The sequence below is a fragment of the Chrysemys picta genome, chromosome 4, assembly GCF_011386835.1.
Source record: "Chrysemys picta bellii isolate R12L10 chromosome 4, ASM1138683v2, whole genome shotgun sequence".
Classification (NCBI taxonomy): domain Eukaryota; kingdom Metazoa; phylum Chordata; order Testudines; family Emydidae; genus Chrysemys; species Chrysemys picta.
Window position 1 is genome coordinate 126,010,236 of NC_088794.1, and position 19,140 is coordinate 126,029,375.

A 19,140-nucleotide genomic window follows, 5' to 3' on the forward strand; every position below is an offset into this window, starting at 1 on the left:
GGGTGTCAGGGGTCTGGTACACCTCATCACAACTATACAGGGGTCTGATTGGAGTAACTGATTACAGGATTAGGGCCTGTGTGTGTGAGCATGTTGCCCTCTATTGGCTGGCTGCAATTTAGAAAGGATATAAGGATATTTCTATAGGTGGCTGCTCTCAGCGCTCTTTCTTCAGCTCTAGTGATAAGAGATTGGTGGTTTTAGAGCTAGAGAGACAGGATTCCAGTTCTAGTTCTACAAGAACATACTTTATAATGGAAAGGGGGCTGCCTCTTCATAGTTAAGGTTCCTTAGAGACTAACAAATTTATTTGAGCATAAGCTCATTGAGCTGTAGCCCGTGAAAGCTTATGCTCAAATAAATTTGTTAGTCTCTAAGGTGCCACAAGTACTCCTGTTCTTTTTGTGGTTACAGACTAACACTGCTGCTACTCTGAAACCTATAGTTAAGGTTGCAACTACAGTCCCATTACAAGATTGATTTCTATCTCACTTTAACTCCAAACAGAAGAGAGATCCTCATGCTTTTGTAGTCTGAGTAAAGTCTCATTGACAATTAGAATGTTTTCTGAAAAATGGATTAATCTGAGTAAGTACTCTTGAAAATAAGTCCAGAGTGTTCCTTTAAAATGTTTGCAAAACATCTAATGTTTCTTTGGGTCCCTCCATATCTCTAATGAAACTACGCTACATAGCAGACTTGAAAGATAGATAGATTTTTGACAATGACTTGTGCAAGAGGCAGTTTTTAAGGGAAGGAATAGTAAAATTTGTATTTGAAAGATCAATACATGATTTTCTTTGAAGCCAGCAGCCAAAAAAATAAAATCATGGTGATGACAAATATTTGCATCATCAAACTCTGAACTGATCTGGGCTAACGTTCAAAAGTGAAATGAAACCACAGGATCTGATAAAACTATTCCTTTTATACCCTATCAAAGGGTATTTCCCCCCTTTTTTCGCTCACCCTCCCGCCCTCGGACCTAGAAGGAATTTCAAGGGTCTGTTTGCAGCAGGTGTGAATGGACTAGACAGTTTGTGGCTTACCCAAGTTTACAGAAGAAGTTGGAAACCCAATTGGGCTTTATATGCAGTCTTCTCAAATTTCTATATTTAAGGCCAAATGTAAAATGAGGCTAATAACATTTACCCCTTTTTGTAAAGTGCTTTGGGTTCTGCAGATGAGAAAGCACAAGCTAAGTGCAAAGCATTGTTAGTGACATTTTTCTGACGAGATAACTACTGTATGGAGAACTTCAATGGGTTGTTAGAGAGGCACCACATTGGCTGTGAAACAGAGACCAGGAGTATAATCTCTGGTGTGACATTACAGTAATTTTTTTTTGCCATTGTTCAGAGTGATGGTAGGTTGTGTTGAGCATTCATTTTGGCAAATTTAGGTGTAAGCATCAGTGTTTCCCTCTAATTTTTCCCACCCATGTGTGGAATGAATTTTGTTATGTGCGTCAATATGGAGATGATGTGTTACACATTACCTCCATATTGGTGCTCATAACAAAATTCATGTGGCAGGGTAGGGCCTAGGAATTCCAAGTGTGGGAGGGGGCTCAGGGCTGGCGTGTGGGGGCAGTGAGGGCTCTGGCTGGGGGGTGCAGGCTCTGGGGCAGGGCCAGGGATGAGGGGATTGGGGTGTGGGAGGGGGCCTAGGGTTGGGGTGTGAGGGCTCTGGCTGAGGGTGTGGGCTCTGGGGTGGTGATGGGGATGAGGGGTTTGGGATGCAGCTGCCCTGGGGCTATGGCAGGGGGAGAGGAGTCTCTGCAACTTGCTCTCTCCACAACTCGCTCTCCCTGCAGCAGCATGTGGGATTGGGGTGGGGAAGAGGTGCCTTTCCCCTGGCCACAGCACGTCTGGTGGGGCTGGGCCGGGGGAAAGGCTCCTCTCCCCAGCCGCAGCAGCTGGGGCGGGGCCAGGCTTGGGGACCTGTGGGGCCCTAAATAGCCTGTTGCACGGCCACAAAGCTTACAGGGAACCTAGGTAAGCATGCATATTGCATCATTTACAGGTGCCTAATGCAAAGGAAAAGAATTATGAAGAAAATAATAAATATTGCCCATATAATTAAACACATTATTCTTGTGAAATATAAAGCAATATATATTTCATCATAACACAATAAGCTTAACTCCAACACAATATTTTTTCATTAGTAAACTCAAAATTGAAATAGAGTACAACCCGTTTGCAAAGTAAACAAAACCTGAGCACTTCTGTAATACACACATTCATCAGCCTGAGATGCAAGTCTATATATACATAGTTTAACTAAAAATTAGTGTTATGAAATACATAAATAATATTGTTAAATGGGAAATATCAATTTATTTAAAAGAACGTGTTTACATATTGGAAGCAAAATAACAAAATAATGTACTTCATTCGCATTTAATACTTTATTTAAGATGGTTACAGTTCTCATAATCTGAGCAGTATAAATTATGATGTCAGCAACTGTTCATTTCCCAGCTTTTAAATGCTTGAATTTTGTAAACAATGTAATAAGTAACAATGTAATTACATAACAGCCTTAATTGTTTTCAACACAAGTATTTTGGTTTTGTAAGATTTATAAAATATAACATGTATATGTAGTTTAAATTATATATATAAAAATTTAAGATACTTTGGGTATACTGGTGGAAGACTGACATCTAGTGGTATAATGGAATAATCCATGAACAAATGAACTTTTTTCTATTTATTTTTCCTAATATTTAAATCCTTTCCTACTAGCATATAAATATGTTCTGTAAGTAGTAAGTCATCACAGAATGTCAATATATCAAGATGTTGCCCATTGCAACAGTGAAAGCTTGGGGGCTGTCAGCCCTCTGAGAAGTTACGACATTCCTGTTGCCTTCCTCTGACTTCACTGGTAGTTTTGCCAGGGTCTTGCCTGGCTAGTTCCATATTGTGTTTTCTTTAAAATGAGTCTGATGGAGTAATGCTGCTCAGTTTATTCCATTGTCCTGAATACATGTATTATCTTAAAGCATTCACTGTCTAATCAGCAGGGATCCCATAGAGCCATTTGCCTTGGAAAAACACAGAATTTGCGTTTTTACAGAGAATCTTCAGTTTTTTACATTTTGTGAAAAAATAAAAACATATACAGGAGAACCCCATATATCCAAGTCTCTATTATTCTGCTTTCCATGTTAACCAAACCACCAGCCACCTGGGACTGACAGCGATGGGACTTTGGTGGTCAGCCCCCGGGTGGCTGGTGGTTCAGTTAATATGGAGAGCCGGATAATGGAGACTCAGGTAAACCGGGTTCTACTGTATATCAATAAAGCATTGTGATCTATCTATCTATCTAGGCTAGGGTGTTTCATTTCAGTCACAGAAAATGTGGATTTTTATAGGATTTTTTATCTGATAATTTTTTTTTTTTTTTTAAATCATGGGAAACTAGGATCCCTGCTAATCAGCTACCTCCTTTTTTCCAGCTGTTTTTGTAAACATGAACTAAGATTGTTGTTTAGCACTGTTGAATAAATATTTTTGATAATAAACTAGCAATGATTCCAGATTATTACTCAAGCATAGTTTCCTGTTCAAGTAGTCCTTTAGACTTATCTTGCTGTCAAGTTGAAGTACATTGATAAGAGATATGATGGAGGCTAATCTTGACTCTTCACATCAGTCTTTTCAGAAGGAGTAAATATTATGAATGTAGATGGTAAAATTGTTAAAATGATAAACATTTTACTAAAAGTTATGACCGTCTCCCAGTATTTGTATGTTTTGACTTTTTGTTCTGCATAGTCAGAATATGCATTCTGCACTTTTCTGTAAGATGTGCATATTGATGTGTTTTAAACAAGTAACGTAGAAATTACAGGACTTGCCTTCAGAATCTACAACTTATGTGCATTCATTGTATTTCTTGGAATTGTGAAGGAAGATTTATAAAACAAAAAGCCTGACAATCCCAGATCCTAGTTTTGGTAAAAGTTTGAATTACAAACTTATTTTTCTCTAAGATTTTATTTTTCAGAAAAGAATAAAGCAGGTGTAGTTATCAAAAGCATCAAGTACAAGAACACCGGGCACAATTTTGAAGCTGTCTTTTGTGGTTTGTTTTAGGGAGATCCAACAGATTTGTATGTAAAAACACTCTGTATTATCCAGGAGTGCCACACATATAGCTGTTCTAAATGTTTATAACAACAAAAGATAAAATAGCTTAAGTTTTAGACATAGGAATATAGTTGAAATGACAGCATATTTACTGCATAGGGAAATGGTGTATTCTGTGTAAGAAAGTAAGTGTAACATCTGTTTGCTCCTTTCATATTTTGCATTTCCAGTGAGATGGTTTAAACATTATTTAAATATCAAAATTAAAACACTTAAAAATGGGGTGACATTAAAATGACAGAACTTTTTTTGCCTAATTCATGCAAAGGACTTAAGGAAATCTTGATTACATTAGCCTGTGGTAGTTTGAAAATGTGCCTACTTATGCAGACATTTTTGGAATCCATTGTCCAAATATTGTTACTCCCAGACTGCTTAGTGTATGCTGCTAATAAAGGGTTCTGAGAGCTTTGGGCCATATTATGCCATTAGACTTCAAGCAAAACTCCACAGTGATTTCTGTGAGGGGTTCTCTGCTTTAAATTATGGCATAATAGGGCATGTTGTTAATGACTAGTACTATTAGGCTCATCATTCAGTTGAACACAGACCAGTGTCTTATATCTTGATAGAAATATTTATTGTTGTAAATAAGTTGCCACTGTTAAGAGAGAAAATAATGAAGGCTGGAGAGTGTACCACAGTGCTAGGAACAATTTATTTTGTAGGATTATCTGTCCTTTTAGAAGTTACATTTTAATTAGATGCTAGCTTGAACTAATTAAAATTCAAAAGTTCAAGTCTGCTCTAGATGGATGGCTAAATAATGTTTATTATACCAAAGCAGATGGTAGAGTATATCCTGTTACCTCTGTCCTTATGAGTGTGGGATATATTCTAAGGCAGTGCTATATTAAGAAAGATAGAGGTGGAGTGAAAATTACAGTAATTTTCTTTTATATTCATTTAACAAACTGAAATTTCCATTTTAGGGACATAATGAGTTATTATAATACCCAAATTATAGGTAAATCTGGTACTAAGTGTGATGGGTTCCCCAGGTGTAACCTGGAAGTGGGGTATCGCTGAGCCCTCTGGCTTACCAACTGGGGCTCCCTCTCACACTTGATGTTGTGACAAGCTGCAAACCTCTCAAGATACTGCACTTACACAGACATCCACAGGCAGGGACTCACCCAGCAGTGTTACATGAATGCTTCTCCTAGCCACTCATGAATTAACAATAGAAAGGCTCCAGCCAGTTCTCCCAGCTCCCTAGACTACGACCCCAGGGCTGTACCATCTTGCCCTGGTCAGAAGCTTGACCATTGTAAGTTTATAACCCAATCCATCCACCCCTCCCTCAGTGTGGAGAGGACATGCACCAGCTTTTGTTCCTGAGCAGATTTCCCAAGCACTTCAACCAAAACACACTTTTTCTAGGTAAAACATGAGACAGATTTATTAACTACAGCTAGATTTTAAGTGTTTATAAGTAATAAGTGTACATATCAAAGTTGGTTACCCAAGAAATAAAAGTAAAATCACAATCTGAGTTCTATAAACTAGACAGGATTTGACCCAAGCAGTGTCTCATCCTGATGTTTTCGTTCCTGAATACACAGGATTCTTTTTTCCAGTCTGGAACCACCTCCCCAATTCAGTCTTCGTTCTCCAGACTTGTTTCTAGGTGTTGAATTCTGAGGGGGAGAGAGGCCAAGTGATGATGTCACTTCCCCTCCTTTATAATTTCTTCCAGCTTGCTGGAAACATCTATGCTTGTGACATGGATCAAGGAATCTCCATTGTCTACATGCTGTCACTGAGAAGTCTCCATGGTATAGGTTCCTGGGGCAGTCCTTGTGTGTATTCCCTTTAATGGGCTATTAGCACATCTGGCTCTTCCATTGTTGCACCTGAAAGGCTGGTCATGGGTGTTCCCAACCTCACAACATATTTCTGTAACACGCATGTAGCAAAACTTCATAACTCCACGTACAATGATAGCCCATACAATCCAACAGGATATTAAAGTTCAACAGATCAAGCCTTTTAAAATGATATCTCACAAGATGCACTTTATACAAAACATATAATTATATCACCGCGGTAAATATGGGGGTGCCAGGGTACTGCTTTGGAGCACAGAGTGCCACTCTAAGATAGTTGTAGTATCATATATAACTGTGGCATTTTATATACGGAGATTGTTTGTTTCTTTAAAGTATTTGCTGTTTAGGCTTTTGATATTGAAGACTGGTGGAGGATCAGTAAGATAAGGATTTTTTTTTTCTGCTTTGTGTACTCAGTGATTTGAAGGGAGAGTACAGTTATGTGCTGCTCTACCAGTAAATGACTAAAGTAAGACAGATTTTAAAAACATCCCAGTAAACATGTTAAATCTTCAAATGGGAATTTAAAAGCGCTGTTCAAAAATCATGGTACTAACAAGATCTATGGTAATCTTCACCACTCAATCAGTTGCTCTTGGCTAAATCCCTTCCTTCGCTATGTTGTCTCTTTAGACAGTACGTTTTTTCAGGGCAAAGTACAACCCTCTGCTTTAGTGTAAAGCCTCAAATAGTGGCTAAAATGTCACCCAAAATACTTTCCAAAGGCTGTCTACTAATACTTTGTTTTGTAACTGGTTGCAATTAATTTTATAGGAACTCCATTACAATGAGGAGGAATTGTATCGGACAAAGAATACCTTGCAAAGCAGAATAAAAGACAGAGAGGAAGAAATTCAAAAACTCAGAAATCAGGTAACTTATTTGCATTTAAGAATATTTAATGCTGTTAAGTCATTAAAAACACTAAACTACCTTCTTTGTTTTAGCTTACGCTTTTGGTTGAGTAAAACTCTGTTTTTCATCTGGTTGTAAAGCTGTTAAAATGAAACCGTTAGATTGATAAACTTTGGTGCTTGCGTTCATCCTTTTAATAATCAATCATTCAGATTCCAGTAATGAAACAGAGTATATTAGGTTTTAAGACAATCTACTTTACACTGAAAATTAACTTCGCAGTAAATATCAAAAGCGAACACAATTTTAAAATGCCTGTCTTCAAAAACAAAGGGCTGTATTGTCTGATAAGGTCCTGCATGTGCACATGATAACTAGAGAACCGGGTACTGAATCCATACATTCTCTCCTATGAAACGACAAAGAGAGGTTTTGGTGATTGTATGGGTAGTATGAGTTTCTGAGCTGGATCCTGTTAATGTAACATTTGTTTCATTTCATGCAAATTATATACAAGGCCGCACAAGGCAATGTAGACTATTACAGGAAAAAATGACAGTCTAGTGTTAAACACTACAATATGTTAAACATATTGGATGTCAAAGGACTTGAAAATTGTCTTGATATATTTTTCTTTGAACCCAATGGGGCTTGCTTTCCTGATACTACTTCACTATACAAAATTTACTTCAGAATGTATGTATTGTCCATGTGTACCATGCCCTTCCCAGTGCAGCTGATTTGTATTTGCATTGCCTGAATGCCAATAGTCCATCATCACTCTGGTATCTCACTGTAGACTCTGTACTACCACTTAAAATGTATGACAACCACAGGTGGCTAAGATTCAACTTACAGCAAGTTAGATGATTGGGTCAATGTCAGTATATTCAGGCCTTTGCATACTGAAGCAGAAGTAAGATCTTCAATTTAACACCTATTTTGATTCTACATAGGTGCTATACTTGGCTTTAGTATTCCAAAGGATGCACAGTTTCTTGATGCTGGTCAATATTTAATAGACAAAATGTTCTCTCAAGGAATTAAATGACTTCAGTATACTGGTGCTGATGGTTTTAATTTTCTGTGTCCCTGGTGATAACTGGCATGTAACCTTGTCTTTGTAAGGTGAACATAAGTCCATTGTTTTTCACTGCAACTCTATCAAACATAACTGGAGAGCCTCTTGAGTGTAAACTGTCAGATCACATTTGTCTGCCAAGACTTTGTTGAAATCAAGCCTGTCTGGTAGAGCTTGCCTGATGTGAGAAATCTGATGCTCACCCCTTTTTGGAGGCCACATATTGCATCTTCAAGGAGAAGAGAGAGAAAAGACATACGTTCTTTTTCAACACTGTAGTTCACACTGAGAGGATTAACCCGTCAGCAAGTACTCTCCCGAGCATACAACTATGAATTTGGCACATAGGCTGGCTGTTTTTTTTCCTGGACAACCAAACTTAGCTAAGTTTCCATAATTATGCACAGTTTACAGGATGAGTCTTGAGTGTTTTAAGTCAGTACAGGCCAGGTAGAGGTCAAAGTGTTGTCTGCACCACCATCAACATGGCAGCTGTCTCATGCATGAGATTCAAGACATGCCTTGAATTGTGCACGGAATGCAGTTAGAACCTGGATAGAAACTATAAAACAGAATCACTTAAAAAGATCCACTTTAAGTGTCTCTTACTTTAAAAAAATCTCTGCAAATTGGACCTTATGGACCATATTGCCTTAGGCTTGGTCTACACTACAGGCTTATGTTAGTATCACTGTTGCTCAGGGGCGTGGAAAATACTCACTGAATATCTGGTGTAGACAGCACTATGTGGACAGGAGGACGTCCTCCCGTTGACATAGCTACCGCCTCTTGGGGAAGTGGATTAACTCTGCCAATGGGATAAGCTCTCCCATCGGTGTAGGAGCATCTTCACTAAGCGCTGCATCGGTGCAGCTATGCTGCTGCAATGCTATATGGATAGACAAGCCCTTAGTTTTGTCCTTCTCCCTCTGCTGTTCTTATCCAGTGCCCATGTGCCTCACCTCTCTCTAATTTTCCTTCACTTATGTCCAATTTTGTGCCGCCTTTAATGCTGCCCCTTAGGCATGTAACAGCCTCCCAATTAACTGGCATCAAGTTCCCTCACTTCCCTCTGTTCTGTGAAACTTGCTGGTTTAATGGCTATGGGCCGATCAGTAATGCATTCCTACACAAGCCAGTGGACTACAAGTTCTTTCGGGCTAGGATTTGTTGTTAGGTGCAAACTCACTATTGTATGGCAATGTTCACATGGGGGTAGCACTATATTCATACATACTTGCCAGGAGCTTCCTAGTGACAGCAATTATCAAGGCATAATGCTTCTACAATCACATTTCTCTCCTTTACATTTGTTAATGATGGTAGTAGTAATAGCTGTTGCATCATTAAAATCCTGAGGCATCCCACTCCTTGCATCAGCCTCTCTCTCATAGGACTTAGGAGTTGAACTATTTCAAAATCTAGTTTTAATTTTTATAATATATCAACTTGTGGCTTAGATTTTGCACTGACTTTTCTTTTTCAGCTCACAAACAAGGCTTTGAGCAGCAGTAGTCAGTCAGAGCTGGAAAATCGGCTTCATCAGCTGACAGAGACTCTGATTCAGAAGCAGACCATGTTGGAGAGTCTCAGCACAGAGAAAAACTCTCTCGTCTATCAACTGGAACGCCTTGAGCAACAGCTTAAGACTACCCAAGGCAGTAGTACTAATGGACCTACGATTAATATGTCAGGAATTGATAGTGGTGAAGGTAAACATGGAAGGATCATATTTAAAAATGTGTGTGCGCTCAGCTTAACTAAGGACTCCTATATTCCCCATTAATTTCCTTAAACATCTCTGTGTTTAAGAAAAATATAGTAAATAAGGAGTTTGAGTTGATCTTTCCAATTATAACTAGTACAGTTGAAAATAGCCAAATAAAGACTGCTGCTCGATGTGTAGGCAATTTTAAGTGAATTTAATAAAGCAAAACTTCATTCTTAATTCTCCCCATTGTGATCAATATTGTAACAAGTATGTTATTTTAAAATCCGTTTACCATGACATCTGCCAGTGCAACCAGCAGTGCAATGTCACCTATGAATTACTTTGTTTTTGTGGGTTTAAATATTACTTGCATATGTGTCCTGTAATAATTTTTTTTTATGGAAGGGATAAGTTGTTTGGGATGTTTTTTTTTGTTTGGGTGGGGTTTTTGGGGGGTGGGTGGGGTTTTTGGGGGGTGGGGGTTAGAATAGCTGTTCCATTATGAGATGATCTAACTTAAGTGGAAGTCGCTGAGAGAGCTTGAATGCACTGTCCTCCATTTGGTTAAACTCAGTTTGCCCTCATTCTGTTTTCCTTGGAAATCTGTGAGAAAGTAGCCTACAAATGTGTCTTCTCCACGGAGATTGGCTTGGTTGCTTTGAGTAGTATCATATCTCAGATGTTTGAGAAACTTCAGCTGCTATTGCAGGGGTCGTCAACCTTTCAGAAGTGCTGTGCCGAGTCTTCATTTATTCACTCTGATTTAAGGTTTGGCGTGCCAGTAATACATTTTAACGTTTTTAGAAGGTCTCTTTCTATAAGTCTATAATATATAACTAAACTAGGGTTGTATGTAAAGTAAATAAGGTTTTTAAAATGCTTAAGAAGCTTCATTTAAAATTAAATTAAAAGGCAGAACCCCCCAGAGCGGTGGCCAGGATCCAGGCAGTGTGAGTGCCGCTGAAAATCAGCTCGTGTGCCGCCTTCGGCACACGTGCCATAGGTTGCCTACCCGGTGCTATTGGATTCTGCTTTGATACCTTACTTTGATTCAGCTCTATGAAAAAAGTAATTGTGTTAACTTTAAAAACAAAATACACCCACTCCTTGAACTTTGATGTAAAATGCCTGCCCAGTTATTTGCCTGTGAAATGTCTTTCTTTTAAACTCCCTTTGTCAGGAGAACAATAAAATCTGAAATAATACATTCAGTTTTTCTGCTCTTATAAAGCTAAATTAAAATAAGCCAATTTTGTTCAGTCACACTTAGATGTATCCTGGTCTGAAAGTCTATGAAAATTTTAACCTGGGTCAGCTTTTTTCATGATATTATAAAACCCTGAAAAATAGGAATTTATATCAGAAATGCTGTCAGATACAGCTATTGTATGACAAGTGTTACTTTGTGATAAAAGTACAGCAAATAAGAAAATCAATGCAGTATATACTTAAGAAATTATAATGAAGCAAAGAAATTATTTTGGAGTATAAAACATCTGAACTGAATACTAAAATGCTTATTTAGTAGATACAGAAATATAATAATCTTTCTCAGATGCATTTTTTACAAAATCTTATCCAACAATTCCTCTCAAAACAGTCGTGCCGTTTAAATATACAGTGATTAATCTGATTTGTTTTCCCTTGTGCGCTGAAAATCTTGAACATTTCAAAAAGGAGAAAGTAATGATTAAACTCTATGTAGACACTATATAGACAAATACATTACCTGGGAAGGCATCTTTAGCCTACTTAGATATGTTTTTGTTTGTTTGTTTTTAAATAGGTACTCGCATGAGAAGTGTTCCTGTCCTTTTTAGTGATGTAGATGCTAACGTGGCAGGAATGTATGGAAGAGTTCGCAAAGCTGCCAGTAGTATAGACCAGTTTAGGTAAGAGTACATAAATCATAAAGGAATGTTTCTCTTCTTGGACTAGTTCCTTATACAGTCTTCCTCTTCCTCCTTTTATTTTGAATTGTTTTTAATTGTATAAAAACACACCCCTACATTTTAGTTTGGTACAAATTCATATTAAATATTGACATGGTTAATTCCCATTCACTTTATTCCCATCATGATATCTTGTGATGAGAATATTCTTGTTCCATCACAAATTATGTTAACAGTTGGGTACATGGTACAAGAACCCATCGGGTTTTATTGGACATCGCAGTTATCTTGCATATATAAAAATTAACTTTTACCATGGTCATGCTGTCTGCAGTTCACAACTGAGTGCAACTGCAGGGCAAACTGTCAGAAAGCAGGGCAGACATCCCAAACTGGTGGTATGTTCTATGATTAGGTTTCCCCAACCAAGTATCAAGTGTGAACTCCTGAATCACAATAGCAGTCTTACCATAGAGAGACAGTCCCCTGGGGCATTCCAATCTATCTTGACACACAGGCAAGCTGGACTTAGTGATTGTTGGTTGCCATATACCAAAGATCACAAAATATTCAGGTTGCTCCCAATCTCAAGAGACCAGTCACTTACCTTAGATATCATACCAGAGACAATGCTGGTAGCCAGTCTTATCGTATACTAACTAAAGATTTATTAACTAAGAAAAGAAATGAGTTAGTCTGTGGTTCCAAAAGATGACAGATGATGTAATCCATCCACTTGGGTCCTAACGAGGTTGACCCTGGGGATCTCTGCTTTTGTTTCTTTGCTCCAGCCCTTGTGAGAGTCCAAACAGCAAAGAGATAACTGTTTTCTTGTGATAATCTTCGTATGCCCTTCCCCCAGAGTTCAAACCAAAGGGGATGAGTGCTCCTGCACCTAATTTCTTCATGGGTGGATGGGGCAAGCAACAAAATGTGTGTTTGTTTGGTCCTACAATTGCCATTTAGTTTTTATAGTCCTCCTTGATGGGTGGGGGAACCACTCTTCCTGCCTAGATTTACAAATTCAGAGCAGGCCCTTTTAGATTTATAAAGCAAACTTATATTTTACTTTGAAATATGAGGTGCAGACATTACAAGTGAGATTAATGCATGCAGAAACTTACAAGTATTTTATAGAGACTAATCACATTCTTACAAGTCTAACACCCATCTTGAACCATACTAATGTGAGCTTCCAGCTATGAATTTGTCAGTGCTCAGCTGATGCCTACAGCCTTGGCTAGAGCTGGCACCTGGTCTTCCAACATCACAGCCACTATTAATTCTCCTCTTCTTTTCTCCTTCTGAGTCTTTGGCAGAGAAATCCTCTGCATCAGAGCTTTATCGCTGTTATGTTTCTAAGTTACTTAGACCAGAAACATTCTGCCTGATTGTGAAATGTGCCCAGTGTGTTAGTTTTAGTGTAACATATTAGTGTGTCATGGATCAGCAATAAGGGCATAAAAAGTAGTTGTTTATAAATTATTAGCTAGTTTTTCAGTGTGTTTCCTTTCTCGAATCCTTTTTAAAATCTTTTTTTAAAGTATCAAAGAATAAATCCATGCTATGAACCAAGTGTCCTCAAAATATGTGCCTAGAATGAGTCAGAAATGCTTTGGAACCACCAACCAACTTATTCTGATCTCTTGTCTCAGGAGCTATCTTATCTTTCTTATCTTAGCCTTTCCAAAAAAAGGGTCTTCTCTGAAGCTTAAGCTTAAGTCAAATTTCAGTTGGGAGTAATAGTTTAAAACCCTTGAAAATCAGGATGCCTAAATAGGATATGCTTTGCACCTCTAGAGTGATTTTAATATTAAGATTATAAATACCAGTGCTTCCTTGATGAGTGGCCTGTTGTATGTGACACTGTGATTGAAACATTATTTCTGTATTAGTATTTGTCACTTTCCTACTAGCGTATTTTTATTTTATTAAAGCAGATTACAAGGCCATGATGCAAAGTACTGATACGGTATAGTTCATGTTGCATTAGTATTAGAATTATACAGGCCAGTCTGTTTCTCACGTATAACTAAGTGTAAGAATGACACAGACCTCTTTCACTAAGATTTTCAAAAGAACTTAAATGAGTTAGTCAACTAGATCTCATTGTAAGTCAATGGGAGTTGGGTGTCTAACTACTTTAGGATTCTTTGAAAGCCCTAGCCTTTGTTTCTGACCAGGCCTAATGTGACATACTTATAGCAACAAGGGGACTGGTTTTTTTATGATCAGAAAAGTATGTACAATTTTGTGATGTGACTCAAGACTATTTTCTCTCAATCCAGTAGCTGTTGTGAATAAGTAGTAAAATTCAAAAGGCAGAAATGTGGAAAACTATATGTATAATACCAGTTGATGTTTACAATTTTGTGGGGGTCAGGGTAAAGGAACAGGAATATTTTTCTGTTCTAACATGTGTATTATACTTTCACAGCATTCGACTGGGAATCTTTTTAAGACGGTATCCCATAGCAAGGGTATTTGTAATCATTTATATGGTGAGTACATTGTTGTGCAGAATTTTTTATCGTCAGTTTTATATAGTATCTGCCTTCATCTGAAAGGCATTCAATAGTGTATAAAAGAAAAAGGGTATCTAATTAGTTTTGACTATTTGTTGTATTTTATAATAGACTATAAAGACTGCTTATGGAACATGGGTTCTTGAGTCCTGTAGCTTGACAATATATGTACAGTCATGCCTTGAATTCATAGTGCCTTTAAAATTTTTACATTTCTGTGTAACTAATACTGGTTTTAATTTTGTAGTTTCATATTGAAAGTATAGCACATTTCTATGACTGACTGGCTTCCATTAAAATAACTTGGGAAACTGATGTTTTAATAACATTTTACCTCAGCCCAGTGATTGATTGATCATTCTTTTCAAATACTGTAGCTATAAAAGTAGTGAGCATGATTTTTATCTAATCTTGGGCTATAGAAGGGAAGTTTGTTCTTCACATCTTGCATGATTGTCAGTGGAATTTCTCCCAGTTCCACTAGAGGGTTGATGTCTCTGTTAGTTGATGCGATCAGTAGTTATGTAAGTAAGCCCAGCTGCAGTGTGTTATTGCTTTAAAGATTTCAGTACTCTAACTCCAGATTTCATATGGAGCGAAAATGCCTTGCTGGAGAAAGCGTAATGTTGCTTTTAAAATAAATCACTGGGGCTAGGTCTACACTACCCGCCTGAATCAGCAGGTAGAAATCGACCTCTCAGGGATCGATTTATCGCGTCCCGTTGGGACGCGACAATCGATCCCCGAATCGACGCTCTTACTCCACCAGCGGAGGTGGGAGTAAGCGCCGTCGACAGGAAGCCGCAGAGGTCGATTTTGCCGCCGTCCTCACAGCGGGGTAAGTCGGCTGCAATATGTCGAATTCAGCTACGCTATTCACGTAGCTGAATTTGCGTATCTTAAATCGACTCCCCCCTGTAGTGTAGATGTAGCCTGGGTGAATAGGGTTGCCACACTCCGGGGGGGACAAAGCAGCCAAATACACACACTTGACAAAATTAAAGGTAACCACACTTTTCTATACCACCACCTCTCCCATTTTTTGAGTGATAGATGGAATTTGGCCACTTTAATTCCCCCTTCTCTTTTCCCTTCTAATGTAACACTGCCATTGTACTGTTTAATAGGTGAACAAAATGCTTCATACTGAAACAGTTGAGAATTTTACTAATTAATATGGTTCTGAAACCACTTTCTAAGCTGGATCTCAGTCATTATTGTGAATTAGCCCTATATGGGGCTATCTGTAATGTAATTCTTTTTTTTATCAGAGATGGTCAGTGCCTAGCAGGACACTCAGACATGCTAACTGTAATTTTTTAGTAAGTTTTTCATCATTTGCTATAAAATGCTTTTTGCATTGGAATCTGGCACAATGCTTCACTGTGCAAATCAGAATAGATTTCCTTTGCGAGGTGCAATGGAATAAAATGGAAGGAACCCTTAAACAAATGTTTCATGAAAGGCATTTAGCCAAAGCAGGTCTACAAAATTAGCTGCTTCTGTCTACATTCAGAATTACAGCTGTTGTAAATGATGGATGGTAGTCAGCGTTGTGTGCTAACTCCTGCTTTTCTTTTGCCAGGCATTGCTTCACCTCTGGGTTATGATTGTTCTGCTTACCTACACCCCAGAAATGCACCATGATGGTCCAGCTGGCAAATAGACTGAGACCTACTTTATGCTAGTGCTCACTATATTCTGGACTGAGTGTATTTAAAATGATTAGTACTGAAATATGGGGGAAATCACATTCCTGGCATTATCTATGGAAGAAGGACAACCATCATGCCTGTTTTATCGCTACTTTTTAAAACTTAAATTATTGGACAAATATTACTACATAGCTTCTTCAATTTACTTAAAACAGCAGCAGTTTCCAGGGCAAAGGCAGTTGTTAAGCTAAGCATAGCCTTTACATTTTCCATACATTTTCTGATGGTTCCTGTACAATATAAGATTCACACCTGTATAGAGATACAAGGATTTATAAGATTACAGCTGTATATGGTACATACTCTAGATCATACTGGACATGGGCTATAATCAGGGAAACTAATTGTACTTAGCAAATTAAATAAACTTTATTCTTCCTGTTTTTCTTTTGTATTAGTTTTTAATTTTGTTAATATAGGTTAGTTTTTTCTTTAATCTGTTAAAATACTGCAGAACTGACAACTGGTGCAATATCTTTTTGTAAATACCTTCTAAAAATAAAATATTATGCATTCTTCTTAGCTTTGTCCATTTAGCACAACAGAAATGTATCTTCCCTGATATGCTGAAATGTGGAATTTTTAATTGTGCACAGGAGAACTTTTACTCTTAATTCATAATTAATTCAGACAGAAAAGATGTATTCAGCTGCTTGAAAAATGCCATTTGCTTTTGCACTTTGTATAATTAGCTATGCCGTTGCTTTTTATTCTGTACATCTCTCTCTCTCTCTCTCTCTCTCTCTCATTACACATAAGGTGTCTTAGCAAATCTTAAATTTATGTAGTTTCTATCTGAAATTCTAGGCAGTTGTTAACCAAATTAAAACAATATTTTTTTTACAAATGTATAGCCAGACATGATTTCAGAAACTCCCCCATACATAATCACTTAGGAGATTCATCACCAAGCAACCGCATCAGGTAATGATGATAAAAACAATAACCCCAAAATCAAACCCACTGTAATTTGTTCTTGCATTAGATTGTGGCATCCTCCATTTATTAATCCTTCATTTATTACTCAAGACTGAGTAATGAAAAAACAATTAAGGAAATTTGTCAGATACGCCTACTCTGGTGATTGTTCAAATGGAATGAACACAGACTAAACGTGATAAGTCCTGGCTGGCTGGCACCATCTCAATGGTGTTATTACAGCTACCACGAACTCCTGGAAACAGCCTATTGGGATGAAAGGAGATCAGCTAAGAGGTGTTTAAATACATAACGTGATTTTGCAAGTGGTTTTTTTTTTTCTGTAAAATTTGTAAATCTGTGTAATGAGCCACCCCACCCCCCCATGTGCCTTCTGGTGGCCAGAGGTTGCTCTGCAGCAGTCTGCTTGTTTCCCTTTTTCAGGGCCCCTTAAGGACTCCATATGCAAGGTTTTCTCTAGTTCAGCAACACCCCACCTTAGGGTTGGACTTTATTTGGAAATGATTTCATTATTGTAATAAAGAACTGAAATCCCCATCATTCCATGCTCTCAGTCTTCCCTCCAGGGGTCTCCCTAAACCTCCCTGCCTGGAGCTCATTTGCTCCTAGTAGCCTCTGTAGTCTTTTTCAATTTCCCACCCCAGTGCCTCGGGGTTCCCTGCTGGAGTCTGCTTGCTCCCGGCAGCCATTCCCTGACTTGCCAGGCCTCTGCTGAAGTCTCTTCCTTCAGTTTCCCTTTGGTTGTCTCTCCCTGAGCATCTCCCCCCAACTCTGCAGCTTCTTCCTGCTCTTTATAGTGGAATCACTGCTTAGGTGTGCTTCCTGAGTAACGAGGGTTGGCTGGCCCCAGGCCTCTAGCTGTTAGCGGGTAAGATTCTCTGTTACAAACTGCAAAACCTCAACATTTATTTCAAGAACCCCATTTGTCTGTCTCCTGTGTATTAAGTCAAAGGAACAGATCCTCAGCAGGTGGAAATTGTCATAGGTTCATTGAAGATGATGGATTACACCAGCCAAGGACCCTGTCTCTACCCCCCCTCCCCGCCCCCCACCATTCTCTGCTCTCCTTTTATTCCTATGATTTGTGCTGGGGTATTTGTATATCCTTTTATTCTATGTTGTTTAGAAAGATCACCACAGCAGTATTTATATCCTTATACTCTAGCATACTCTTTTAACGCCTTACATTATTCAGCAAATCTCAAATTCTTAAGCCAGAAATGTTACATGATGTGTGCCCGATCTAACATTCATTGAACTGGATAGAAAGACACCAATTGTCTGCAGAGGTCATCTGATCAGACTCCTAGACCCTCACCCTGCATTAGAATCCACTATCACTAGGGTGACCAGATAGGGACAGTCCCATATTTAAGCCCTCCTGAAGGTGTACTGACTTTTTCTTAAAAACAGGCAAATTGTCCCGTATTTTCTGTCTCTCTCTCCCCCCTTACCCCCCAAAGTACTGGCAGGTCCGGCTGCTGGCCAGCCGTCCGACCAGCAGCGGTGAGTGCGGGAGTCAGGTGGCTGATGATGAGGGGACAGGAGGCAGCTGGGTTATGTCGGTGGCCAGCAGCAGCCTGGAGGTGTTAGCTGCCTTTCGACACTGTGGGCTGAAAGGGACAAGTTGCTTCCAGTCACAGGCAAGGGGGAAGTAAGAGATGAGCTCTGCAAAGACACAGACCAGGTCATACCTCTTCCCCCACCTCCTTACCTGTGGCTGAAAGCGGCTCCTGTCCTTTCCCTCCCACACAGTGCCAAAAGGCTGCTGCTGACCACATTCTGGTGTGAACCCTGGCAGAAATCTGGGGAGGGAGAGTATGTGACCCTGCGTGCCCCCTGCCCAGGTGTTGCCTTGGGAAGACGCAGTGCCAGGTAAGGGGAGAGGCAGGTCTATCCCAGGGGCCCCGCCAGGCATGGAGTGGGAGAACGCTGGGTGGGCAGGGAGGGTGGGGTCTGTCAGTCGCCTCCCACCCCCATGTGAGAGAGTTGTACGGGAGCGTCTCACCTCTCCCTCTGTGTGGGGGCGGGAGTAGGGGTGTGTGTGTCACCTCTCCCTGTGTGAACCCTAAAGCCTTAAAGATAAGGTAAATAAAAAGAATCCAACTACACAGTATATCTTTTTAACGTGGGCTCAGTCAGCTTGATGTTAATTTGAATGTTTGTACTGCATAGTTCTGATTGATTGCTGTTGAACTCCCTTAATATGAGTAATTTTACTAGGTGTCCCATATTCAGCATAGGGAAATATGGTCACCCTAACTATCAATGACCCAGGGGTAGTCTCTTTGCCTTCAGTGTGATTCCACATGGGAACAGGGATCCATGGTAGTGGATCCTGATGCAGACTCAGGGCCATATGCTTTAATCCTCCCCTACAGTATATAGCCGTAGTCGCATGTATCTGGTCAAAATAGCAACTGG

General features: G+C 39.1%; 1 protein-coding gene across 2 annotated transcripts in view; it reads left to right on the top strand.

Annotated features, from left to right (window-relative positions):
* Positions 1-16,624, top strand: part of GOLGA5 (golgin A5) — a 34,046-nt gene extending 17,422 nt beyond the window's left edge. For both annotated transcript variants that reach the window (XM_005285440.5, XM_065593518.1), the window contains exons 9-13: positions 6,773-6,871; positions 9,421-9,646; positions 11,432-11,537; positions 13,975-14,038; positions 15,648-16,624. In XM_005285440.5, coding sequence (XP_005285497.2) covers positions 6,773-6,871; positions 9,421-9,646; positions 11,432-11,537; positions 13,975-14,038; positions 15,648-15,728 — 576 coding nt within the window. In that variant the 3' untranslated portion in view covers positions 15,729-16,624. The remainder of the gene's footprint in view (positions 1-6,772; positions 6,872-9,420; positions 9,647-11,431; positions 11,538-13,974; positions 14,039-15,647) is intronic.
* Positions 16,625-19,140: the final 2,516 nt, after the last annotated feature.